The following is a 27933-nucleotide window of genomic DNA, read 5'->3' as shown; positions in this document are numbered from 1 at the left end:
TAATGCAACGTTTGCCTGCCAACGTTGAGGCAACGTTGGGAAAAAATTTCCCAACGTTGGTCCAACGCTGTATTGTTACCTGGGCACTGCAAAACATTTAGAGGATAACCAGAGTACAGTCGCAAGAAAACATCACAGTCAGTCCTGGTTTAAGCTAGGTTTACACCAAAACCAAATTCTCCCGAATAAATTCTGACTGATTCTGCCCGATTATGGACTGATTCAGATGGATTTGGGTAGTTCCCCAAATAGAGAAGAATGGGTCCAGAATAGGTCCCGATTCAGCGCAGAATCACCAAGAATTGACCAAATCAATTTTGGCCGAAAAAACAGAATTCCAACACGAATAGTGGCAAGAATCGACCCAAGCATGTTCAGAATCCAGCCGAATGACCCGATATCTATTACTGCCGAACGATGGCCTGAATGTTGACCCGAATCAGAACGAATGCGCCGAGCTCGGACGGTTCGGGACGGTTATGCCCAGAATGATACAAGGTCCGAATCTACCCAGAAAACTCCAAATGCCTCCCCTAACAGCCTAATCCAACCGAATGTCATGCGAATACTACCCAAATGTGGCCCGATTGTTGTGGTCACATTCGTGAGTATTCTGGAGGGTATCGGGCAGGTTTTGAACAAATATTTCAAAATGAGTTGAATTTCACAGCGAATGTTCCCGAATACCTCCCAATTTTCTCGCATTTGCGAAGGCAAAACAAAATATTCCTGAAACCACCCGAATACGTGTATTTGGATTGATTTGCAGCTGATTCGGTTCCGTTCTAACCCCAGCTTTAAGCAAAGGTTACACCAAAACCAAATTCTCCCGAACAAATTCGGACCAATTCTTCCCAAAATGGCCTGGATTCGGTACTTATTCGTTTCCGGTTCGGGGAGCTCCCGGAATCAATTCGGGAGGATTCGGGACTAATCTGTTCTCCCTCCCCGAATATGAGAACGTTCAGGGGGGGTTCGGGAACATTTGAGGGATTCTGTTCGTTTTGAAATGTTTAAAATCAGCCGAATATCCTCCAACTACTCCCGAATGTGGCCACGACAAATTTCGTTCGAGCCACATTTGGGATGTATTTTGGAAAGAATTCGGTTGGATTTTGGGAGGCACTTGGACAATTTTGGAAAGTCAATTCTTGGCAAAATGCTCCGATACGGGATCTATCCCGAATCGATTCGACTCTAATTCGGTCTGAAATTATTTGGGAGAATTTGGTTTTGGTGTAACTCTAGCTTTAGCGACAGAGATCAATTCATAAGCCAATAAATAAAAATCACTGAAATGATTCAGGTCACCGTCAACCAAGGGACGACAGAAACAGAAGGAACAGGTCTCTTTGCTCAATCTGATGTGTCCATGTTCTCAAAAATTACATAGTTGTGCATCCATCCATATACCCTCCTTCTCTTTCTTACGGGAAAACTCTACCTGGGAAAGAAATCTGACCTCTTGAACTGCTTTGAAAAAAAAAGATTGAATAATGGTTTATTTATTCCATTTTTTGTTGTTGTGAAAGGGGTATGAACAGTATTTACATATTTGCATTTTAAACATGAAACACTCCTCTGGTCGCATTGAAAGTCACCAAAATGAATGAATTGTGTAACAGTGTATTATTATACATAATGACATTTTTGTGCTAGTCCCTCTATTCTAAACCCCAAAATATGACATTTCATGTGTTTTACACGAATTTGTTTAAAATTTGCATAAATTTGCATTAATTAACATTGAAAATTGATTTTCATTCCGCAATTTTATAGAAAATTAATCTAGATTTGATGCCCCATCAAAATAAATCCCAAATACCAAAAAAAATAGGCTTCTAGAAAAGTTTAGGTTTGTAATATACAGTAAATTACGGTAAACAGTGTGAATTGTGTGATTTTGCATAAATAAGCACTGTGAAATAGAATTCCAGTCACTGATATCGAGTCGTTTTAAAAATTAATGCTTTTGGTACCAGTGACACATGTGGAAAAATAATTTTGATTTTGACAATTCTATATTCCGAGATATGTGTTTTTATTTATAATTTGCATAAATTAACATTCAAAATTGATTTATACTCACCAATTTTATAAAATATCGACCTACAGTTGAATATTTAGCAAAATAAGACCCAAATGCAAAAGAAAATGGCCTTTGAAAATTATTCAAAGTGAGTTATGGTGAATTTTGTGTATTTTGCATAAAATTGGCATAAATTAGCATTTTAAAATAGGGTGCCCTTCACCGATTTCGGGGCACCCTATGTAGAATCAAAGCATTTGATACCAGGGACCCACATGCAAAAATTAGCGCTTTTGTAAATTCTGTCCCCAAAATTTTGCTAAGGCCCCTGACTATATTTTATATTATTCCCCTAAAATTAAATATTGGAGGGCAGTTCATCTTTTTAATACAGTACACTATAAAAAAAATCAGTTATTCTTTGATGGATTTCACCAAAACTTCGGCAATTTTTCTCAATTTCTTAAAGATATATGTTACTACCCCCTCCCCCCACTTATCGTCTGGCGAGGGTCTTTCCTTCATGAAAGGAAGGACATTTTATCCGACTGTCACAACTCTGAGTGCCTCTATATAGGGCAATCAAAATCATGGAAAGCTGTCAGATCCGCCAACTTGTCGAAAATAAATTTTGATGAAAATAATGCTCTCCTGACCTTTTGAAGTTAAAATATATACATGTAGATGAAAAAAAAAAACCGCACTCAAGATGAGTAGCGCAATTTAATCCAACTATCAAAATATGGAGACCGAAGTAATAAAAAAAAAACGTAGACTGTGCCCCTTTAAAATGTTTTTCTTTTTATTTAAGTTGTCCTCTCTCTTCAGACAATTACCCAGCACGTGATCAAAAGAGAATATGCTGAATCTCATTTTTTTTCCCGCATTTTCTAACTAAGTCGTACTTGTGCGCCTCAGAATCAGCTATAGTCACACGGTAGATCAATCATCCAGTCCGCACCAGGAGGCAAATTTACTCTCAGCTGAATGCTTGTGATCTCCACATGCACTGTTGGACGCACATTCAAAAAAGGGGTTGAATTTCCCTGGAAACCAATTTGATAGAATTCATCCGAGTAGTCAATCCAAAATGAGTCGTATTCAGATGATCCGCAATGAAGTTGACTCAGCACTGGACTCTTATGTACCGTATGAACTCCACCATGATCTTGTTCCACGACCAGTACACGCCTCTGATAGCAGATATCTGATAAATGCAAGTTTCATTCAATTTGAGGGTAAATCATTTCATATCATTTCATTTACTTGATTGATAAATAGCTGCGCTTAGCAATTAATTTTCCTAAATCATGATCCCCCGAATTCAGTGACTAAACACTAAAACAATAATAATAACGATATCAGTTATTTTTATAGCGCCACATCCACAAAAACAAAGTGCTCAAGGCACTTGAAAAAAAAGAAACAGCGATAGAACAGACATATTAAAGAAAAATAATAATTCTAAATTGTAGCATGTAGCTAATATGCAGTTTGTCATAATTATCTGTAAAAAATGAAATATCGTATAATTCAAACAATAAAAACCAAAAGAAATAGTGTAAGACGGACATCAGCAATTATCTCATGAGCGTGTACTTGAGTTGTGCATGTCACTGTTTTTTTTTTGAAAAGTAAGCGAAACTTGAAAATGTCATAACTTCTTTTTATTTTACATCCGATTTTGATGAAATTTTTAGAGTTACGCTAGTTTGATTTTTCTCAATTCATTCAATTCAACATAAATCTGGGGTGGACTTGACCTTCAACAATGCGACATCTATATTCCTTCGGTACATGCTATTTCCTTTTCTCTTCCTTATTTCCTTATTTCATCTGGTTATTTCTATCATTTTTCTTTTTATTTCATTTTCACTCACTTTCATTCTAGCTTTCCTTTGTTTTATTCCATACTTCTTTTGTTCTGTATCTCGTAATGAAATATTGCCAGAGGGCACTGGCGGATTCAGGGGGGGGGCACAACCGGCCCGTACTCGACCCCCCTCCTTTGAGTGGCACAATTAAAGTTTTTAAAGGGGAATCCAGCCTTGGCCATTAAATGTTGTGTTGGGAAGGAGAAAAATAAATTAAAAAGAATGGCGAAAGTTTTAAAGAAATCGGACAAGCAATAAGAAAGTTATAGCTGCTTTAAAATTGAGATCACTAATAGTATGTAGATTTCAAATTGGCAACTGGGTAAGTAAATTATGACAAGGGGCAAGGACAACTTTCCCATAGGCCATGTACTTTATTATCAGGGATTTGTGGTTTTATCATAAGTACCCATTCCCCTGGGGCAGTAATCTAAATATACTCCAGGTAGTATATTGTTTTATGTCCTCATGAAAAAAAAATAATTTGAAATAAAACTTTTGGGAAAAATGACATTGTAGCCATAATATGTACTGGAGTACATGGAAGAGTAGTCCTTGCCTTACATCACTATGCCATCCCATATGCGGCCAATTTGAAGTCTCCATGCTTAGTGATTACCAATATTTACAACTTTTAAAAATTCATAACTTTCTTGTTTTTTGTCCAATATTGTTCAAACTTTCACCTATCAACTTGTCTGATTTTTCTTTTTCTTATAAAAACAAGTTTTTATTTGGGTTGAATTCCCCTTTAAAGTAAAAATCCCGTTTTAAACCAGGAATATGCCCCCTCTTTGAAAACCAGGACCCTTTTTTATCATTATTTTTATGCAATTTTTTCGCTTGTAAAATTTTTTCGTGGACGAAATGACCTTAAATTTCGGGTGAAAACTTTATTTTTTTGCTTGTCAAATTTTACTACGGAAAATGTGCCACCCCTTTGGAAAGTCCTGGATCCGCCCGTGCTAGTTAAAGGGTTCGCCATCAGAGTGAAGATGAGGCCAATTTAACTCCGTGCTGTTATAGGTGTAATTTGTTTTTCTCCCCTCGTTACCTGAATGGACACATATGATGGAGCAAAGGGTAGATAACCTTTTTAACATGGCCACTTTCTTTTCCTAAGTTGCCGTTCAACCTTTTCTTTGTTTTACTGTATCTTTTCCATTCCCCCTTCCTCTCTCTACCATTCGCTTCTCCACCAACTCTTTCTCTCTCCCACTTTCCCCCTTTTTTGTCCCTATCCATTTCCATATTCCTATCTCCCCCTCTCCTATTCCCTTTTTAATTTCCCTCGATCCCCCGCTCGATCCTTTCTTCCCATTTCCCTTTTCCTACATATACCCTTTTTCTATTTTGTTTTGTTTTTCCTCTAATCCTCTTTTCACCACGGTCTTTTCACTCATCCTAACATCCCAATTTGCTTATTTCCCCCCTGCTTCCTCTTCGTTTTTTCTCTTCCCCTGACTTCTTTTTCTTCTTCCTCTTTTCCCCTTCCCTTGTAGCACCGCTCCCTTATAAATCAAGGAGAGAAAGAACCTGGAAAATGATTGCCCGTCCAAAAATACAACTTTTTAAAAACAGTATCTAACAATTTGATCTACAAAGAATCTGTGCTTTAAGTGGAATTAATATCAAGTGCTTCCCGTCATATTTATTTCATTATTCATTTTGTTTCCTTTTTTGTTGTTGCTCCAAACACTTGTTTGAAAAGCGGAGTAATAATGATTGTTTCAAATTAACATGAAGTCTACGAGTGACTTATGGTCCTACGAATCGAAAATGTGGGGAATCCTATGATATTTTCCCACTCTAAAACATGACGAATTGACCCTCTTCCCATCACAAAAAGAAGATTCATGGTGATTGCAGCAAATGTTAAAGATACGTAACGATCTATGACATATTGTGCGTGATTGCCCCGTTCATTGAGCTACCGTGGCTTTATGATTGCACCCGAACTTTTATTACAGATTCGAACTGTCATACAGACCCAAACTGTCCAATCCGACGGTACTGATCTGTACAATATAGTATTCAGATCTGTGTCTGACGGTCATTATGAAGGCACGCTTTTGTTTTGGTCATAGAGGGAGCTATTTAGAATGGATCATTCGGTCTGTCAACAAAAACTAAGATAGGCAGGAAAGACAAAAGAACGGTGGTATCAATGGGCCTTTGATGGCGGCCGTCCCGTTGAAGACAATGGAACGCTGGGCGGGAAAGCCGAGGGGAAAACCCTGATGCGGGAAAGACGGTGAAGAACGCTGCATGGACTTTTGACATGACGCCTTATGCTGAACGTAAGCGATACGTCTGATGTGGTAAAGACTACGAATTTGTGGCTGCAGTTCAAAGTCTTTGCCACATCAGACATATCGCTTGTGTTCAGCATAACAGCAAAGACAATAACTGCAGCCTTCGCCTAGATTATAGGCTAGGACCTAACAGGTCCGTGATTGTAGACACCAGGGGGGGGGGGGACACGATGCCCCCCGACGCTTCGCGGATAAAGATAAGCACAATTCTATGTAAGATGATCAGCGATACTTGTCATTTCACGTCCAAGTTTCATGAATTAGATCCCTATACTTTTGAAGTTACGGTGACATTTAAAAAGGCAACATTGATAAGATTTGATACCACCACATGGTCATGAGTCATTGACCCTAACTGACCTTTGAACTTTATCATGTGAACAGAAAAAACATGCTAAATGATTTATGAAAGTTTGTGAAGTGTGTACGACAACCTAAGCAACATTAACCTTGCTGAAATTTAGTAAAATTCTGGTCACATCATTTGCAACACATATTTTGAAAGTTAACCTAAGTTTGAGTCTAATAATTCATTGAAAATATTTTTTTTTAATGCATCAATGATATTTTTCTCAAAAAAGGTTGATTATTTCGATAACACAAGACTCCTTGAAGTCAGAAATGGTGCATGGCTTAGATGCAAAAATCATGATTCTAGGTTATTTAGAAGCCGATATTGTCGAAAACCTTCTTTCAAATCCAAGATGGCGCTCATATAAAAGTCGATGCAACAAAACATTGTTTTCTGATAGTTCATACCATAACGTTTCCAAAAAATGTATAGTTTTCAATTTCTCCAAAAATTTCCGGCAAAAGTTAAAATTTGAACATGGTGAAACGGACTAATATCTCCAATCGGACGAACATAGAGTGTAAACAACAGTGGTCCGATGACGGATCCTTGTAGAACGCAATAATGCAATGTGTGTGGTCTCGAAAACTGACAAGACCCGAAAACGCGGCTTCTTCGATCATCTACATAAGACTTAAAATTTCAAGGGCAGTTCCTCTAACTCAAAAGTTGTCTGTGAGACGAGTCAACAGCATTGTGTAGTCAATCGTGTCAAACGCAGCCGATAAATCAAGCAGGACCATCATTGGCATTCTGGCTGTCGATAGCATGGAGAATGTCAGACTGAATCTTGTGTAGTGCTTTTTTTCTGCTGTTATTTTCCTTGTACGCTGACTGTAGAGGCTCAGCTAGGTCATTGTCATGAATATGCTCAGTTATTGTCTGAGCCTGACCCGCTTTATGATTTTGACCTACACTATATGTTTGAAACCTGGCGGTAACTCTGCAATGCATTCTTATATAATGATGCCTTCTTCATGACTGGCAACAGTATCGCTGCTGTAAGATCAGTAGGAAACATCATAACACGCACAAGTTCGGGAAGTACATGCAACATGCACTTAGGATATTTCTCCAACATGTTGGTAGAGGGTCAAGGGAACATTTTATTTGATTAAGGTGTCGACTTCTAGAGCAGATATTTTGTTTTATAGACATGTGATTTTCCTTAATTCTGACGTTCAAACATTTTTTTTCGTCCTTTTTTTCAAACCGTTTTTTTATTTTTATATCACTACTGTGTGAATAGGCAATCTTGTGATATTATAATGGAAGGAAAATCTATAATGATAATGAATTTGCATAATGTATTTGTGATTAGCTTTTGAAGAATTTTTGGTTTATTTTCTTGGACTTTCTGTCTGATAAGTGAACATTGTTATTATTATTACCATTTTTCCTTTATAATTGTTGTTATCATTATCATTATTATAATCAAGGACCCTTCCAATGTTGGGTTGTATCCACCTGAGCACCGGAGAAATGATGCATCTCTCTGTACCTTCTATCGTCACTTCTTCCTGAAACCATCTCTGAAGTTGTCTGCGCGGCAATCCCCCCCCCCCTTGGCTCATCACGCACTACTGCAGCTGCCACCCTCCCGTCTGTCCAAAAGTCGAACACCTCGTTCTCGCCCAATCAAGCTAGTGCCACACAAGCCCTGTGTAATCTTGAAAGATGCATACTGGACATTGACCCTTGGTTGAAGTCAAACTCGTTACTTTTGAACCATGTGATTTTTTAGTTTTTGGCTCAAAGTTTCAACTTAACAAATTCAACATTGATTCCATTTCTATCTCAGGCAATGACATCCCCTTGTCAAAATCATGTCGCAATCTTGGAGTTATTTTTTATTCTCACATGTCCATGTCCAACCAGATTACAAGCATTTGCAGATCAGTTCGTTATCAATTGCGCAATATTGGCTTCATAAGAAAATATCTCACTCGCTCAGGAACAGAGAAACTGGTACATTCACTCATTTCTTCAGGATTCGATTTTGGTTTTAACCTCCTTCACAACTTACCAGATTCTCAACTTGGGAAAATGCAAAGGTTGCAAAATGTAGCTGCGCGTATTGTAACTCTATCTAGCAAGCGCAGCCACATCACCCCTATATTGAAAACTCTACACTAGTTGCCCCTGAAGGAACGCATAGTCTTCAAAATACTTCTTTTGATTTTTCATATAGTCAATGGAACTTCCCCCAGTTACAATAGGTCTTTGATGCATAATTACCAACCCTCAAGAAATGTATACCTTGGTCACATTTGCTCTACGGCGGCCGTACGGCGAGTCGAAAACAGCCGTTTTATTAATTTTAATTCAAACCCCCCTATATTATGTAGCTGGTACAAGAAAGTTAAAACGGCTGTTTTCGACTCGCCGTAAGGCCGCCGTAGAGCAAATGTGACCAAGGTATTACGATCCTCATCATCTAATCTCTTACAAATTCCAGTTGCAAAGAAATCATGCGGGAACGGGCCTTTGCTCATGCAGGGCCTAGCCTGTGGAATTCTCTCCCACAGAGTTTGAAAACCCAGACTTCAGTGACCACCTTCAAGGGCAACCTTACAACAAACCTGTATAAGAGTGTTTTTTGATAGACATTGACTTATTGTTCAGACATGTATTATATGTAAATAGTTTTTGTTGTTCTGCTCTGAAGCGCCTTGAGCATCTAATCAAGATGGAAAGTGCGCTATACAAATCTCATAAATTATTATTATTATTATTACTTCTCTTCATCAATCTTCGTATTATATACCAAGGACGGCTTGGCTCTGGAATTCACTTCCTGTCAACACACTCCCTTTAGCTCCAACATGGAAATGTTTAAGAATAGTGTTAATTCATATTTAATTAGCTTGATTTGAAGCTTATACGATTAGTTTTTATTATGGCCTATTATGTAGCAGTTACGGGCTACCTTTATGATTTTACGATGGCAACATCAGGCATAAAGAACAACATAACAAAATCACCTCAGTCTGGTGACTTGAAATTGCCTTTTCACTTCGCCTAGTGAAGCATGATATTGAAAAGTGAATACACATAATGTACTTACGGATATAGATCAGGGCTACCATCTTGTTGGCAAGACCAACAAACGCAAGGATATGCCCATTCCCGCCGCGTGTTCTCAACATGAAGCGAGTCCTATCGTTTGAGTATTTTATACCGCCAATTAATCCCTCTCTACTTCTTATATAGAAACTACAATCTGGAGTGAAGAAAGAATACCAGCAGTGACTAGATGAATTATATTTCAAACGGAGAGACATGCATTCGAACACTACAAAACCCTATTAGAATTAGACCGGTCAAAACAATATATTATCTTAAGATGGCAAAAACCTCGATCACACTCGGAGTCTCAAATTCAACTTGCACAAAATAACGAGTAATCATCACATCAGGGCTCATAATATATGTATGTATTCATGAAAGTGCCATTTTGGGATTAAACAATAACAAGCCATCCTCCCAGCCTTTCGATATTTCGTCAGAAATTCAGGATGTCTAATACTAAACTCCTCAAAACAGTTTGGAAATCTGGCTTTGATCGATAATCCCTCCCCGGTTTTTAGTAAATATCAATGTGTAATTTATATTAATGAATAGATCATTTAATTGTCTTTAAAATGATACCCTACATGATATGATTATGGTTCACATGGAGGTGCAGTGCCTTGAAATGTGAGGCAAGGTCAAAATTAAAAAGTTGCAAAATGACACAATATTGAAAGTCACTTTTTTTTTCTTGGTGATGAGTGAGTTTCTCAGCGGTTTCTCTTAATTTTTTTCATGCACCTTAACATCAACATTAACATGCAATCAAACACACCTCTGCACAAGCAAACACATAAGAAACAAACAAACATGCATGGGTATTTCAAACCATGTTATCTCACAGAACCATCACTACATAAACCACAACAAAACGTAAAAAATGAAGAAGCAGGGGCTTGATTTGAATGGATTTTCATCTCTATTGACACAGACAAAAGAATCATGTTCTGTATTGACCCTTCATGACTATTTCTGCTCGTTTTGCAGCTTTTCATTTCAGACCTCATCCAACACTTTTGAATCCTGCTCTTTTCGTGATGACATGATCATAACAAGCATGGTATAATTTTAAAGAAAATGAAATGATCTTTTGAATGATGTCAAATATGCATTGGTAAAATTGGGAGTTGTGAGAAATTAATGGCCAAACTCAGATTTCCAAACTTTTTTGAGGGGTTTAGATACATAATTTGTTTTTATTTCATTTCCCATGTTTAGGTACTGACAACGAATACTGCAATGTGTCGGATCTTAACAATGATATATACTTACATTGGCAGTACTTTCCTGCGTAATGTTTTGGACAGCGACATCTTTGAATTCCGCCTTCTGCTTCTCGGATGCCACCGTTCTTACAAAGATCTGGAATGCATTTTATGAAATATTTTGAATATAGTTATGCGTTTCATATCGCATGGCATGCGAAACGATCAATAATAATGATAATAATAATAATCAAGTGATACTATTACTAATACTACAACTATTACTACTACTACTACTACTACTGCTGCTGCTGCTACTACTACTACTACTACTACTACTACTACTACTACTACCACTACTACTACTACTACTACTACTACTACTACTACTACTACTACTACTACTACTACTAATGATAATACTAATAATAATGATGATAACGATAATGATAATAATGATGATAATAATGATAGTAATAATCATAATAATAATATGATGATGATGATAATACTACTACTTCTACTACTTCTACTTCTTCTACTACTACTACTACTACTAATGATAATAATGATGATAACGATAATAATAATGACGATAATAATAATGATAATAACATTGGTATTAATAATAATAGCAATAATAATACGCAGTGTACGATTACTACCTGCTCTATTACGATTACTTTGTACCCATTTACTACATAGTCAGGCATTTACAACTGCAAATTTTACCTTTTGATGAATTGGTCTCTCTTAACTGTGTAACATTTATGTTTAAGTGTCAATCACGCAAGGATGCATTTTTGTGTCATGTGTTTGTGGAAAATTCTTCCATCCATCATTATCATACTCGTCAAAGAAACCTTCTCCATCAGCCATTAGCAAGAACCCAAACTGCTTTGAATTCATTTAAAATAGTTTGTGTTAAAGAATGGAATAAGTTACCTCATGACGTTAGAAATAGCTGGGCTCTGTCTCGATATAAAATATTGTGTAAAAACACCTTTTCGATAGATTGCGGTCGGGTGTGAGTGTATAAATCATGAAGCAGATTGCAATGAGTGAGGTTCCATGTGAGAGTGTATGTGTGTGTGAGTGTGTGTGTGTGCGTTACTACGCCTGTGTATACGAGGGGGGGGGGTTACATGTGTGCATTTATTATTAGAGGTTGTCTATAGAGGGGTAAAAATGGTGGTGTTTCGGTTTCCTTAGGGTTCCCGTTCATTTGATGCGGTGTCTTTTCCTGAGCTTTTTATATGCATTCACAAATTTGGACCGATTTCAATAAATGAGGTTGTAGGATGCGCGGGGGAATGTCCTGGCCCTGCTTCATTTAGGCTGTTACACTGGGCAAGCAGAAACATCACCATTTATAACCTACCCCTTTTATTATACTGTTAAATCATTTGTTCTTTAGTTATACTCATTGTAAATATGTTACTTTTGTTATATAACACTATGCAAAGGGGCCCCGTCAACAAGTTGTGCTTCACTGGGGTCCCAAACCTATCATTCTGAGTTCTATGATGTTGTGGTTTGAACCACTGTTTGTGTTTGATATGGTTTAAATAAATATACTATACTACTATACTTCGACAAATTGGCTAATTCTGATTTTTCACTTTAATGTGATTGGTGACATCACAAGGAACAGCTTTCAACTTGGTGACAAAATTCTAATGGTCATTTTGACCATGTGGCATGTGAGGGGTCAAAATGGGGTCAATGGGGGTCAATTTTTCAATTTTTGAAATTGCCCCGATTGTGTTGAGTAATACATCAAATTGTTTGTCTTGTACATGGGCGGAAATCCCAGGGGGACGCTTTCCCCCTACTCAAAATAGTAAGGGGACACAATATCAAATGCCCCCTACTATTTTTGGTCTTTTGTGATGAAAAGAAATACATCATTCAAAATCGGAATTAAACATGTATTTTAGACGAGATGACCTTACTTTTGGGGTGATAACCATTTTTTTTTCTTGTCAAATTTTCCTGCCCCTTGTCCCCTCTATCTTTTGGGAGAGATTTCCGCCCCTGGTCTTGTACACAATCATATACTCTTGACCTCCCGTTAACAAGTTATGACTGGAAATGTCAAAAGGTCAGGTCAACGACCTTTCGTTAAATGGCAAATTACACTGAAGGTGTTAAGAAAGCTATTTTTGCATGTGTGTCCTTTTCTATTTTCGATTTTGATAAGTTCATCTTCAGAAGTCCTTATCCAGAAGATATAAAGGGTCAAGACAAGGTCAGGGAAAGGTCAAAAGGTCAACAAACCGTCATTGGTAGCCAAAATACACTGAAAAGCGGTTAAAATCTTAGAAGTTGGTTCTTTATTTTGAAAAGTCTCTATATAAGAAGATGTAATCCTTTAGATAAAAAAGGGGTCAAATGTGCTCACTTAGAAACAAAATAGATAAACAAGAGATAGACGTCGAATACATTCAGTGTGGTATCATGGTATTGCAGGAATACATTGAAACGACTTGACAAACGCTTATGCCCTTAAAATATTATCATCTTCATGATTTGATAAGTGCAACCAAAAGTGATATTCATAACTAGAGAGGTTTTGCATATTTAATGAGCTTGATGCGGAACAAATCACCTCTTTTAATTTGCTCATTGCTGCTCTAAATATACATCGAATTTCATGATTTTGGTATCATTGTAAAGTAGAAGAATCATTCTTTCAGGTCATGTGTTTAGATTTATTCAAAGAATTTGTAATGCAGGTCAAACTTTTGATCTAAAATATGCAACAAAATGATAATTTTCACCTGATAAAAGTTGTAATTTTTATACTTTATCTTTGTTTGAGCCCAAATGATTTTGAAATCATGATAAAGCTGAATATCTATGCTTTAAAAGGATATAGGTTTCAAAACAAGAATTGGTTTAATCGGGTCAAGATCACACTTTTCATTGGCCAAGTACATCAAGCATCTTGAAAACAAGAATACTGCTCTCTGATTGGTCAAAGAGACCACACACTCAACGATTCCAGTGCTGGGTTCACGGCAAGGTCACATTCCCCATGTGGTTATCTCATCAAATTACCTGCGGTTGTTGTTTTGAAGCCTTATCCAGCCAATCGGAACACTAGATTTATGCTACTCCAAATTTTTTTAAATCTTGTCTTGTACCTTGGTTGGAAAAATGTGATCTTGACCCGATTAAAAGGTGCCGCAAATAAGAGTGACATTGTGAAAAAGTACAGAAATTCATCTTTGTGGTGATGGTGGTTTCAAACCGCCTCGATCACAAGAATCCCCGTTAAATTACGAGAACTTTTTTAGGCTGAAAATTCTTATCGTTCATGATACATACACCCTCTCCCGCACGGTCGCTTCGCTGCCTCGCAGTATCAACCCTAATTAAAGTACCTACGTACCCGAACGGCAAGCTATAAATTTGCTTCCAGGTGACACGTATTCTGATGCCCATGCAGTTAAGATAGGATTGACTTCTTCCAAGTTCATCTGACCTAGGTAATTTTCATCTCCTCCACTTTCCTTACCACAGAAGATCGTTGGTGATGTCATTACACCTTGTGCGCCTGTTATAGAAGAGATAAAATACCAGTATGAATAATAAATAATGCTCAAAGGATCACTACAGAGATGAATGCTTTGTCGTGCATACCAGTGAATAGTCTCCTCTTTTCGTGTTTTTATTTCCTTTCTCAAGCCAAACAACAATAAACGTGTATTGACAATTTGACAATTTGACAATTTGTATAGTAATCAGACAGGCGCAGATCCTTTTGAGAAGCAAATTAAAAATTTGTAATGTAAAAATGCCATTAAAACAGAGGTGTGCCCCCATTTTTTAAATTGATGACCTTTCTTTCTTTTTTTTTGCCTTGTCTAATTTTTCGGGTACAAAATATCATTTATTTGTGGTTGAAAACCTTTTTTTTTGCTTGTCAATTTTTTCGGGTACGAAATATCCTTAATTTTTGGTTGAAAATCTTTTTTGGGGGGCCTTGTCAAAATTTTCCTCCGAAAAATTTGCCCCCCCTCCTTTGGAAAATCCTGGATCCGCGCCCCTGTAATCAGAGAATGATTGATCTGTAATTACTTTTACATTTCATTTGCTACCACGTGAAAACGACTGAAAAAAAAACAGATGTAGTTAATCTGGATGCAAAGTACCATGTCTATTTAATGGTAAATGGTGGTGATTTTTTTTATACCTGATTGTTAAGAAAGCATGAATGCTTGTAAGCAAGCAACCACAGTACCGACGTCTTAAGGTCCTTTCCGAGGGACCTGGTAATGAGGATTAATGCATTACAAAAGGGCACTAGCGCATAAAGTGGGAATCGAACCCGGGTCCCCGGAATCCGACCCCCTTCGGCCGTTCTACCGACTGAGCTATAAAATAAATTAGCTCTTCGTTTTTTAGAGTGTATTCTTTTATATGGCTGTGAGATTTGGGGATGTGAAGGCCTTCACCAAATAGAGAAATTACATGCAGTTTTGTAAACACTTGTTACGATTGAACAAAACTACTGCACACTGTTTGGTCTTGGGTGAGCTGGGAAGATTTTATTTTTGTAAAAACATTACAAGAAAAGAATATGCTGAACATCTGGCTGAGAACTATAACAGGAAAGTAATTCAAGCTTTCGACAACTATTGCTTGCAAGATCATCAAATGTTAAGTGATTCAGACATATATTCTTCACAGTGGATCTCAAAATTAAACAGATTCTTAATTCTCTAGGGATGTCGAACTTGTGGTATGAATATTGCAAATTGGATAAATATTGATTCAAAATGAATATCAAGTTAAAATGAATATCAAGTTGAAATTCAGCAATACACTTTTTAAAAAATTGCGGGAAACGATACAAGAGATACCAATTTGCATTAATTATCGTATCTTTAAAAATATCTTGAAGTTAGCATCATATATCTTAAAGCTACCAGACCCATACACTGCCAAAAATATTGGGTAAAATTTTAACCAGGACGAGGGTAATTATGTCTCAAATCAATTTGGTGCAGTATTATATGCGGGAAGCATACTAGTATTGTCCAGTAAGGTTAAAAATAACCAGGAATTACTTTAAAACGGGAACAAAAATTTCATCATACTGTATAAATAAAAATGCCAAAAAGAAATGCCCAGTGTTTGTTGGACACATAATTACCCTCATTGAGCACTTTTACCCAATATTTTTGGGTGTATCGAACTACCTTAATAAAGTTTAGGTGTGGAAATCATTGACTTCCCGTTGTAACTGGAAGATTTAATGGTATAGCAGATCAGATTGTTGTGGTACAATTTGTAATTCAAGGACTCTAACATTGGTGATGAATATCATTATTTGTTTGAATGCATTGTTTTCAACAATGAAAAAAAGAAAATACCTGAAAATGTAATTCAGAAATAGGCCGTTGAAGATGAATGAATTATTTATTACTGCTAATGTCAAAGATTTAACAAATTTAGCAAAATTTGTAGAAAAATAATGCTTCACTTCAGTTCAAAGTAGACAGGTCTATTCGATGTGAACATAATTGTATCATATGACAGCACAATTTTAAAGCACGCGATTTCTAATTTTTATTTCCACTTGAAATAATTTATTTACTGATTTTGTTTTTGTTATTGTTTTTTATTCACTGTAGGCCTACGTAAGTTAGTTTATGCCATGCAGATGTACACTAAAATTTCCGGACCTGGCGATAATATTTGGTGTAGTTTTTGTAGATGGCCACTTTTTTGACAATTTATTCATTATTTGCATTTTATTTATCTATTTATTTATTTGTTCTTTTTGTCATTTTTTCTTCATATATCTAAAAATTGTTACTGAATTAATGTAAAATTTGTATATGAAACTGTAGATATTCAAATTATTGTTCTGATTGTAAATGTAAACTGAGAAAATAAAAATCACATATTGTCATTGTCACTTTGTCACACACTTTACGCCCTAAATACTTAGCCAGGATTACTTCATCAAGTTAACGAATATTCTGAATTCAGATGTACCAACAGGCAAAAAGGCATAAACTGCTCAGTACAAATAATTCCGTGTATTACATATCATACAGTTGTGGGCCTATAGGTAATAATAATAATATTGAATGGCTCTAATTTCTATGATGGAAAACAAAATGACTGATTTTTACCAAGCCAGAAGAATGAAAGTAATAATCCGACACAAACCATTTTGGAAGTAAGCTGATCTGACTGATGGATACTTCACACTCAAATCTGCGTAGGGTTTAACTTCATAATCATATACAAACAAACATAGACCCTGTATGATATAGGCTTTGGTATTTACGATGTAGTTCTTAAACTTAGAAATTAAATATACCACTCTTCGACTCGTAAAGCTTATTGCCCACTTAAAGTTGTTAATGCTAAGACATCATCAAACGCTCTATTTATCCACCGTTTGTTTTCTTTATTGTTTTGGTGTTTAAAGTGATTGGTTAACATTGGTTTGACTTTTAAAAAATCTGAGCTAGAAGGTCACACTTGTCACCTGTGTCTGTGATATGTTACAAAAAATGAAGCCCAGAAAAAATTGTGTTCGAAAATAATTATTTAGTGCTTCAAAAATTAAAATATAAAGTGACCGAAAACACCATCTTAATTTCATCCCATACACTTATGTGTACTATTTAGGTGTCTATAAGACGCCTATTTACAAAATTGGGGTTTGCCATGTAGTTTTAGCTTTTCATTCTCAATATTGGTTGTTTTCAGGGTTTATTAGTTCTAATACATGCACTTGTACACATGTTTCATCTTGGTTTGAGAATTTTTTAAATCGGCTGCTCACAAAGTTAAACAATACCTTTAAAAGGACTTTATGATTAATATTTCAGAGTAAGAATTCAGTCTGTTTTTTTATGATCCATATTTAAGGTTTTTAAAGTTGCGCTACACTACTGCAAGTTTATACTGCAGGTTCTTGTAGAATTGAATCCAACTCAAAATTGTTGCAGTTTATTTATGAATTTCCTATATATTCTCTTTGATATGTGGAATTTATTGATCAATATCGTCAAAGAGATTGTCAATAAATGTTGATTAATGATACATTATAAATTTAATGGACTAGATATGAACTTGTTTGTTTGTTTTCCAGTACTTATTCATCCTGACAGGTCGTGTGTGTGTGTGTGTGTGTGGGGGGGGGGTGGGTGTGTGTGTGTGTGTGTGTGTAGTGCATGAACACTAATTTCTACTTGTTTATTTATTGCTCCTATATATAGTCGAGCACTCTTGACATGGTGTTTTGCACTATCCATATGTTGATTATATTGGCGGCGGAAGCATGAAAATTTAGGGGTGGGTGGACTGAAAAATGTTTTTCACCCGTATTTTACTAGTCGGCTGCTAAAAGCTGTTGTTTACATTTTGTAAACGGAGGCCTTGGACCGGGCTTATTGTAAAAAGGAGGGTCCTCGGAACGGGCTTCGGAACTACAAATGCCTCGTTGAATGGATCATTTCAGTTTCACCTCATGAAGTATTCTGTCCAGTGCACTCATAAACATTCATTATTTGTATTAATGCACCCGACTCCAAGGTTTATACGTTTGCTCCCAACTTCGGGTGCACTCTTTCGTAAATTGCCATTTAAATCGACAGGCAGGCAACTTTAAAATTTCTGACAACAGTAATCTTGCATCACTAAGATCGCTGAACCAGACAAACTATAGGAACTCGATATAGATATTTAAGCCTATTCGTTTAATTCAAGCTCTCGTGATAAACTGTACTTTAGGTGCAGCATGGATAGGGACAGTGACGACAGTCATGGCGTCCAAGCTGTCGGGACATATGGTGATGTCAGAGCTGATACAGCTAAAATGACAGAGCATGGGAAGTTTAAAGAGGAGGAGAAGGATGTCGATACCGACGATCACTTCTTCGTCGACCACCAACAGGCCAATAAGAACGAAGGCGATGATCACGGGATAGAACTTTCTAAAACTTTAAGTGAAGGATCAGCGGTTCTTGAACTTGAGCAGCTACGTCAACCATTGAATGAACGGTTTTCTCGAATCGATAAGGATTACAACGCGACCCAAAATAACGATATTTGTCATGATGATGATGATGAACATGAATCCAGAGACAACCAAGACAGAAATGGTAGTAAAAATAAATTGGAGGGTAAGATATCCGTAGCGGTGCTCCCAATATATTTTTCCTCTGGGCATTTCCGTCAAAGAAAGGACGTTTCAGATTCGTGTATCAAATAATTATTTGTTCATATTTTTATATATTTCATTTCCAGGGAAAGTGATTAATAATCAGAGAAAAAAAGACACAATATTGATTTAAATGCTCGACGAAAAGTTAAGAAAATTATTGAAAATCTGCCGAGAAGCTCTCTTCATCGGCTAATGCAAAATAAATATGAATATGCGTATAACGTGAAAAGTAACACTTATTATAGGTTAAGGGAATGATCATATCATTAGTTATTTAACATATTGTAAGACAGCAAGTCATATAGGGACGAAAATACACAAAGATTTGTTCAAATTCAATTTCAGTATGCATTTTTCGATATATATATGTTTATAGTTTTTATACCTTTGTTGTTTTATTTGTCGCTTCTCTTGAACTGTAACTGACTTTTGAAATATTTTTGTAATTGTTAATTTCTGCAGTGATCATTAAACTTTCTTTTCCGAAAAGTCACTGGCTCATGATTTTATATAACCCACGTTAATTTATATATATATTTTTTGTACAGATCATATTACTTCAACGTCCTCTTATTTTTGTTTTTAATTCCTTTTGAAATAATTCTTTATGATTATCATTCATGACTCCGTTTTCTACAACTATTATCAGATTATTGTTACCATCAACACAGTGTTTCTTTAGAATCATTATCAAGCATATCGAGAACAATCCCAACTCAGATTACTGTTTCATTTAGAAATCCTTTGTATGGTATACATGTTTTCCTCCTTCAATTTGACCCTAATTAATAGCTTTCGTTTGTTTCTTTTCTAAAAAAAAGGGCAAGTATTCATTCATACAATCCACTCTTTAATCTATTATTATTCATTCAACATTGGTTAAATATATATTTATGTTAAAATGTTCATTATGCTAAAAGTATGTACCTTTAGTTCCTAACCTTTCCTCATTCCTCCTTTTGACATTACTTCTCCCTCTGTATACATTTATTTATGTATCCCTTTTCCAATATTATACATTGGTATACTTTGTTACTGTTGTTTCTTTTTTTTCTTTACAAATTCGTGTATTTCAGCCTTATCACAATAAATACCATTTATCTATCTATCGATGCATAAATATTTTATATCGCGTTATTCGTGGTTCATTTTCTGCATGCAGCGTTTAACAAAAAAATCTGATGCTATAGCGGTGTGTGTAAGCGTGCCTCGCCTCTGTATTTAGTGCAGGTGTGTATACAGTTGGAAAACACTCCGTCCATCGGAAAGGACGCAAATGTTGGTCCCGTGTATAGGAGAGTCACAACCTATGCACGTTAAAACCAATACACTATTCGTCAAAGAGTAGGGTGTTCACCCGGTGTATTGCACCTGCCGGTCCCCGGTACTACAATACTGCAATAATCTTCAGGATTGAAGGAGGCAGTCAGTGTAGCTTGAAACCTTGAAACCTTGAAACCAAAAGATAATGTATGCATTGACATGACAAAACACCTCGATCATTGCACTACCCCCGGGGGGGGGGGGCACTCGACCAAAAAGTAGTGGGTATGTGCCGCGGGCGAGACAAAAAACGGGGGCCTTGGAGCGGGCTTATTGTAAAAAAAGGAGGGTCCTCGGAACGGGCTTCGGAACTACAAATGTTTGTGAGAACGGGGGTCCTTGGAACGGGTCCCTGCGTGTGAGTGCGTATGCACCCCTATGGAACGTGCATACAGCTGCTTTGCAGCTAGCCGCGCGGCACGCGCGTTTCCGTTTTACACCCTGGCGAAGGCATTTTCCGCAAAAATAGCCACAAAGCGACTAGTGAAGAGTCTACGTCTACGTTTGTTTACATAATCAGCTGGGCGCGCGATCCAAAAGTCCGCACCGAAGATATCCGCAGAACATCTATCTCTCAAATTCTCTAGATATCTCCCTCTATCTATCTATCCATCTGTCTGTCTTTTGTTATCTCCTCTCTTTCTCTATTCCTTTTTTTTCCGTCCATATATCTATCTATCTATAACATATCTCTCCATCTCTCAAGTTCTCTCCCCCATCTATCTATCTTCTATCTACTTATCTATCTATGTAACTACAGTATCTATCTATCTATCAATCTGTCTGTCTTTTTTTCTCTGTCTCTCTCATTCTTTATCTATCTATCTCTCAAATTGTCTATCTCCCTCTCTCCCTCTATCTATCTATCTATGTAACTACAGTATCTATCTATCTGTTAATTTGTCTATCTTCTCTGTCTCGATCTCTCATTCTTTATCTTATATCTATCTATATATCTCTCTCTCTCCCCCTCTATCTATCTATCTATCTATCTGTCTGCATTTCTCTCTATCTATCTATCTATCTATTTATCTATCTATTTATGTAACTACATTATCTATCTATCTATCTATCTTTTAATTTGTCTATCTTCTATGTCTCTCTCATTCTTTACTTATCTATCTAACATCTATCTATCTCTCTAATGCTCTCTCTCTCCCTCTCTCTCTATCTATCTATCCATCTGTCTTTTTTTCTCTTTCTCTATCTCTCTTTATCCGTCCATGCATCTATCTATCTATCTATAACATCTCTCTCCCCCTCTCTCAAGTTCTCTCCCCCATCTATCTATATTTATCCATCTCTCTGCATGTCTTTCTCTCACTCTCTATTTCTATCTATCTATCTATCTATCTATCTATCTATGTCTCTATCTATTTATCAGTCTTCTATATATCTATCTTTCGGCATCTATGTGTATCAATCCATCACACTTCAATTTGTCTTTCTATTATAGGTATCTGTTTATTTTGATTTTGTCTGTCATTAACTTTCATTAAAAAAAACGTAACTGCAAAAGCATGTTCGGATTTCACTCATATGACTGCTCTCTGGACATTAAATGCCGAGGAACTCTGTGCTCTGATCAGTAACTGTGCTGATTGCATGCGGTGGTGTGTCGCACGCTGCAACCAGCGACGTGTGTAGACTCTTCACTAGTCGCTTTGTGGCTATTTTTGCGGAAAATGCCTTCGCCAGGGTGTAAAACGGAAACGCGCCAGCGGCACGGGCGCCGGGTGCGCTAGTGCAGAGGCGATGGTCGGACAGCGCTCTGCGGCCGCTTTTCACCAAAATTGCGGCTGATTGTAGCAGAACAATGCGACCGGAACAGCGTAACGGAAAATATGCGAAGCCTTGGAGCGGATTTATTTCTTCTTTTTCTCGATAAGAAGAAAATGCTATGCTTTGGAGCGGCTTTCTTTGGTCTTTTTCTCAATAAGACAAAAAATGATATGCCTGAACGGAAATTTGAGTGTAAAAATGGGGGTCCCCTCCGCGGCACATACCCACTATGCATTATATACTGAGTGCCCCCCCCCCCCCCGGGCCGGGGGGGGGGTGCACTACCCACTGAAAGACCAAACGAAATGTATTGATAATGAAAAAAACAATTCTAAAAAATATACTTCCGAAACAGCTTGCACGTGATAATGTCTGCATCAAGGATCAATTGATGCATGTATTTCTATAAAGAGTCTATTTCCGTTGAATCAACATAATATGTTCCAAGCGACTGGAATGTCGTTGGATATATACTTTCGGACTAAAATATTTTTCGTTGACATTCCCTTAAGCCCCCATCACACTTATTCCGAATCAAGCAGAATTGGCCTGAATGAAAGGACTATTGTTTGACCACCAGTTGGTCATTTAAATCTACTTCGAACACCGTTCGAAAATATCCCTCGAATGTTTTGAACATGACCAAAACCTTCGGGACGGCCAAAAGAAATGACAAAAATATTTCGAATGCACTCAGAATGCAGTCAGGATATTTAGAATGCCCCTAGAATGTCCAAGAACGTAGCACGAATTATCAATCTGACTCCATTGCGGTTCATTTTGACTAGTGTATGATGAAACACGTGGTCAATTTACTGAATTTCAACTCCAGTTTGGTGAATTCATAAGTTCCTCCCAAAAATTTCTAGATTTTTTGAATATTTTTTTCTTTCCAGCTTCTGCTTGATTCCTGCTGATTCCGAATAAATGTGATGGGGGCTTAAATTCATACAACCCTTTTATGCTGTTCAGAAAATGTCAAATGTCTGCGTTTGGTTGCATACTGAAATTCATTAATATGAGGATTCGGTTTTTGTTGTCACGTCTGAACGAAGTTCGGCAAAGACCTAGTAGAGTATGAAGAAAGTAAAGTGACTGCTTGTACAGGAGGATAAAATTTGAGAAATTTGTTGTAGGCTATGCTGCAAAAGTATTTATGATAAGTCTTTTAATTGGGAGAAAAGTATTCGGCACGTACAGGATACATGATAATTTGTATGTGATGAGAGCAAAATGAGAAATGAAAAGAGAGAAGGTAGCTATCACTGAGAGAATGACCAGGGGGGTTATTGAATCATAAAACCTGTGTTTAAATCAATAAATGTTAATTTCTATTTTAGGAAATTTAGTCCCCTCAGTATTGATTTTATTTTTCTTTAAAAGCAGGGGCATTTTAAACGAATATCCTGAATAAGCAATTGATGTTTGGAAGGGAATGGGGCGTTGTCATTAAAAGGCAGGAGCTGCAGAACGGTTTCAAAAGTATGGGGGTGGCCATGCAAAAACTCACATCTGCCCCCCCCCCCGTTCCGCAGCTTCTGCAAATTGAACACCCGGGGGCCGTTTCATAAAGCTGTTCGTAAGATAATTTGAGCGACTTTAAGAACGACTTGTGATCTTTTCTTGTGGTAAATGGGTAAATGGTATACACAAAAACGTTCATATAGGCGAGGGTTTTGCGCGTAAGAAAGGATCAACAGTCGTTCTTAAAGACGCTCTTAACTTATGAACAGCTTTATGAAACACCCACCAGGCTGGTAACTTCAAAATGGACCATAAAGATCAATTTATCTTTCAATCTTTGAGTACAATACTGATATAACGTTCACCTGATCGTATTGTTTGTGAGTTATATGATATTTTCAAAGCTAAGAATCACTCATTTCAATAAGACTATTGAACTGAAAATTCACCCCTGGAGACTTCTAATGGTTTGCCATGCCTGGTGACATATGGAGTATCCTCTCTGGAGCATTGTTATTTATTGCGCTCAAACGAAATGTAACATATGGGACTATAACTCCTTCACCCCCCTTCCGTTTGTTGTATCTTGTATCAAAACTTATTAATAACTAGTACACATATAAGCCGAGCGTCTATTACAAGTTTCTAGCAAAAAATTAAGTTGAAAAATCTCAGAATTTTATAGTATTAGTGAAAAGTAGATTGGAAGCCAATGCCTTCTAGTGCAAAACAGACGTGTTTTTGATAGTCCCAATGTGGCCTCCGCGTCGGTGACTTCATTTCTGAATAGTCAATCAGCGTGTGACCGCCCCTCCAGATAGTATTCAGATCAGTATAGATTCCTTATATGATGAATGTTCCCATTGGTAGACCCAATTAGCACCAAAGCAACGGTTGCTAGGTAACATTTTCTCAATAACCTATACTTATAGGGTTTTTTTATGATTATAATTTCTATGAGCCACCACATCTTTTCTATTTAAGCATTAATACATTAATCACAACAACCCATGCAGGAACATGTATACCATATTTACCCGCCAATGATAAGTACCAGTTGCTAAGTAACATGTTTGGCAACCGATTGTTAAAGGCCATATGGTAAGATTATTAATGCGTTTAAGAGGTACTAATACTAGTAGATGCTTAAAAACATAAAACCTTGCACAAATTAAACTACCTCATATATGGTATATATTTAAAAAACGATGTCTATGGGTTCCACATCATTGGCATAATAATATTTGTTGCATGTTAAAAAAACTCACAAATCTTTCTCCATTTGGAAACCATAATTATTAGGGATTAACCTAAACATAATTATGTAAAAGATGAACCATTGATTAAATTATTTGGTGTCTTTCATAGTAGAGGGCTAATTGTTAATGTTTGTTATTACTATGTAGTTACATACTAATCACTGAATGATAATAGACCTCATGATTACTTATCTGAGAGATTGACAATAAAGGTAGAATTTATCGACTCGGACACTTGTATCATCGAGAATCCAAAGTCTAGAAACCGTTGACATTCTGTAAATTTGTGGCTATTTTCCAATGTGGCGCTGTATACCTATAAATGCCCTTGGAAAGAATTCCACAAAAATAACAATTTAACGAGAGGTTACTCTTGTAGAAGAACGGTTACAAGAGCTCACCAGGAAGTCATGGGTTCTTACAACCTAAACATCTCTGATCTTGGAGAGGTGAAAGAATGACCGCAAAGAATTGATTCAGTCAACTAAAGTTTAAAATCATTTCAAACACCAAAATCTCGCCAGAATGTAATTTTCAAATGAATGCTTGCATGGATACTGTTTTATACCTTGCTAACAGTAGTCGGTCGCTTGAAAGGTCTTGGTTTTACCCCTCCCTTCCGTAGCCTACAATGAAGATATTATTAGTTCTCCATGCTGTTCCCGGACCTATAATGCTACGTGCAGGAGTTGATTTTGACTTGGCAGTTCCGTCTCAACGTTTTTTTACTTGGATCAATCCTGCGCAGCTCCGGGATCTATCATGAAGTGATAGATCTGTTAGAGTTGATTTGGATCATTGAATTCCGATTCCAGGTGTTTTGACCTGGATCAATCCTGCAGCTTGGGATCTATCATGACGTGAAAGATCTTGCCAGAGTTGATTTAGACCGGTCAGTTCCATTTCGAGGCATGTTAGCCTGGATCCTGCATGAGGCTGCATCTATTGATCTATCTCGACTCAATCCTGCAGAAGTGGATTAGGACCTGTCTGTTCTGTTTCCAGGTGTTTTTACCTGGATCAGTCCTGCAGCTCCAGAATTTATCATCACGTCAAATATCTTGCAAAGTTGATTTGGACCGGTCATGTCTGTTTCAGGCGTGTTGGCCTTGAAAATGCAGCTATATGATTGATATATCACGACGAAATCCTGCAGAAGTTGATTTGGACCTGTCTGTTATTTTTCCATGTGTTTTGACCTGGATCAATCCTGCAGCTCAAGGATTTATCATCACGTCAAAGATCTCGCAAGAGTTGATTTGGACCGGTCAGTTTTGTTTCAGGCGTGTTGGCCTGGATCCTGCAGCTCCGTGATCAATCATGACTTGAAAGCTCTTGCAGAAGTTGATTTAGACCTGTCAGTTCCGACTGCAGGTGTTTTGACTGGGATCCTGCAGCTTCAAGATCTATCATGACTTAAAAGATCTTGGAGGACTATGCGCAGCTGACTTTGTCACATACATATGAAGCACTTGTAATATCAGGGTTGGCTGGACGTGATCCATACCCGGCCATAGAACAGTATCATTAAGTTCTGATATGCTTCTTCCTTACATATGCCTCCAATACTTCTTGGCATGTCCAAATCAGATAGAAATTATTCTGCTGATGGCACTATCACTTTGTCGCAATATAATGTCCTTATGGGGAGAAATGTTTCTTACACTTCTATTGATGAAAACTTCATTTTCCCATCGAATAGGATGATGAATGCAATTTTCTTGATGTATTCCTCTGTTGCCTCTAATATTTGTTTGTAGAGCATAATGCATGCTTCACAGTAGCTTCGCTTCCCCTACTACCAGGACAGTCTTAACTTAATTTTTTTTTAAACAAAATATATGCCCAAATTTCAGAAGACATGTGTGACACATTAAATGAATGTTTCATTGGCCTAGTAGATATAATGAAAGTTGAGATTGGATACAATTACAATACACAACATTATGTCCTTAGGAATGTGTTATGAAGCAACCGAACCATTTATTACCATTTTCCATACGATATTTCTTTTGTCTTATTTAACTTTTTTTATTTCATACATTAATTCATTTGTTATTTTATTTTTAATTTGTTTCAATTATTCATTATGAATTAATTATTTTTAATTTGATGATGATGATTTGATCCAGCGCCCTTTCTCCACAATGGTTGTTTTTTCATTAAAAGGGCCCTTAACGTTTACCTTTCAAATTTAGTGATCGCGTATATATCACTACACTACCATAGGCCTGTGAATCTTTATTTTCTATTTTGTCGATCATTTGTAACGCATGTATATCTCATTTTTATCGCTTGTAAACAAGGAGGGATTTTTAAACAGAAAAGACAACAATCATGTAGGCCTATCATGTATTTTCGTGGAACATGGAACGGGAAAAGGAGGAGGACGAGGATGATCCCTTGCAATAACTGCATCATATCATGGACCTATGAAAAGATGGATGATTAACGCGAGCATTTCTTTGATCCAATGATAGTCACCGTCACCTGGTTTTGTATGTGCATCTTAATGGGTACATACAGGTGTTGTTACAATAACAATTACCATGACTACCAAGGGTATCTGATCACTCAAAGACGGAACAGTTTCCCGGTCTTGATTTTTGTTGGCTGATACCCTGTTTCAGCATGTGCCTTTCAGTAAACATGCTGAGCAAATGGAGCAGCAAACTTGAGAAGCAGACGATTTTTATGATATAAAATATGATATTATTCGATTCGCTAACTACCGCTAACACATAAGGACCTAAATAACATTGAGAGATACACGATCTATACATGTTATGAGCCACGTATATCTGGAATAGTATGGAGAAACTTGGGAAATTTGAATTTTAAATGGTAAACAATCAATCACAATATTGCCTCTATATCAAAATATGCAGACATTTCCCGAAATAAAACACATGGAACTAAGATTACCAAAGGTAAACAAAAACTGCAAATCGATTTTCCATTATTTCATTGGTTTGCTATCAACTGCGCATATAATTTGTGAAATATAAATGTCCAATCACGAACTGCTTCAGTCTCTTCTCACGGTGACGATCATATAGGA

The 27933-nt window shown here is 36.9% G+C and overlaps 2 protein-coding genes across 4 annotated transcripts in view; one reads left to right on the top strand and one right to left on the bottom strand.

The window, feature by feature from the left end:
- The window catches only part of LOC129279389 (major facilitator superfamily domain-containing protein 6-like), a 38107-nt gene that overhangs the window by 3721 nt on the left and 6453 nt on the right, over positions 1–27933 (top strand). Inside the window, exon 1 of one of the 3 annotated variants that reach the window (XM_054915482.2) lies at positions 18370–19003. The exons of 1 other annotated variant lie outside the window; for it this stretch is intronic. In XM_054915482.2, the coding sequence (XP_054771457.2) occupies positions 18619–19003 (385 nt within the window). In that variant the 5' untranslated portion in view covers positions 18370–18618. Of the gene's footprint in view, positions 1–18369; positions 19004–27933 lie in introns of those variants that run through there. One more of the 3 variants, XM_064111419.1, reaches the window with a different exon arrangement.
- LOC135157038 (uncharacterized) lies at positions 1473–14473 on the bottom strand. Its single transcript, XM_064111436.1, has 4 exons — positions 14245–14473; positions 10915–11004; positions 9638–9793; positions 1473–3236 (listed from the first exon to the last, which is right to left on the bottom strand). The coding sequence occupies exons 1-4, from the start codon at positions 14393–14395 to the stop codon at positions 2950–2952; spliced, it is 684 nt and encodes a 227-aa protein (XP_063967506.1). The 5' UTR covers positions 14396–14473; the 3' UTR covers positions 1473–2949.

Source organism: Lytechinus pictus, chromosome 16 (genome assembly GCF_037042905.1).
Source record: "Lytechinus pictus isolate F3 Inbred chromosome 16, Lp3.0, whole genome shotgun sequence".
Classification (NCBI taxonomy): domain Eukaryota; kingdom Metazoa; phylum Echinodermata; class Echinoidea; order Temnopleuroida; family Toxopneustidae; genus Lytechinus; species Lytechinus pictus.
Note: the sequence above shows the minus strand (reverse complement) of the source record. Positions and strands in the feature narration are given on the sequence as shown.

Excerpts from the sequence above, each read along its gene's own strand:
- LOC135157038 (XM_064111436.1), bottom strand. The coding sequence starts at position 14,395 with ATGACATCACCAACGATCTTCTGTGGTAAGGAAAGTGGAGGAGATGAA. Across the intron at positions 9,794-10,914 it reads CGCAGGAAAGTACTGCCAAT|ATTGTAGTTTCTATATAAGA; the intron begins GTAAGTATATAT and ends TCTTCACTCCAG. Across the intron at positions 3,237-9,637 it reads GGTAGCCCTGATCTATATCC|ATATCTGCTATCAGAGGCGT; the intron begins GTAAGTACATTA and ends TGCATTTATCAG.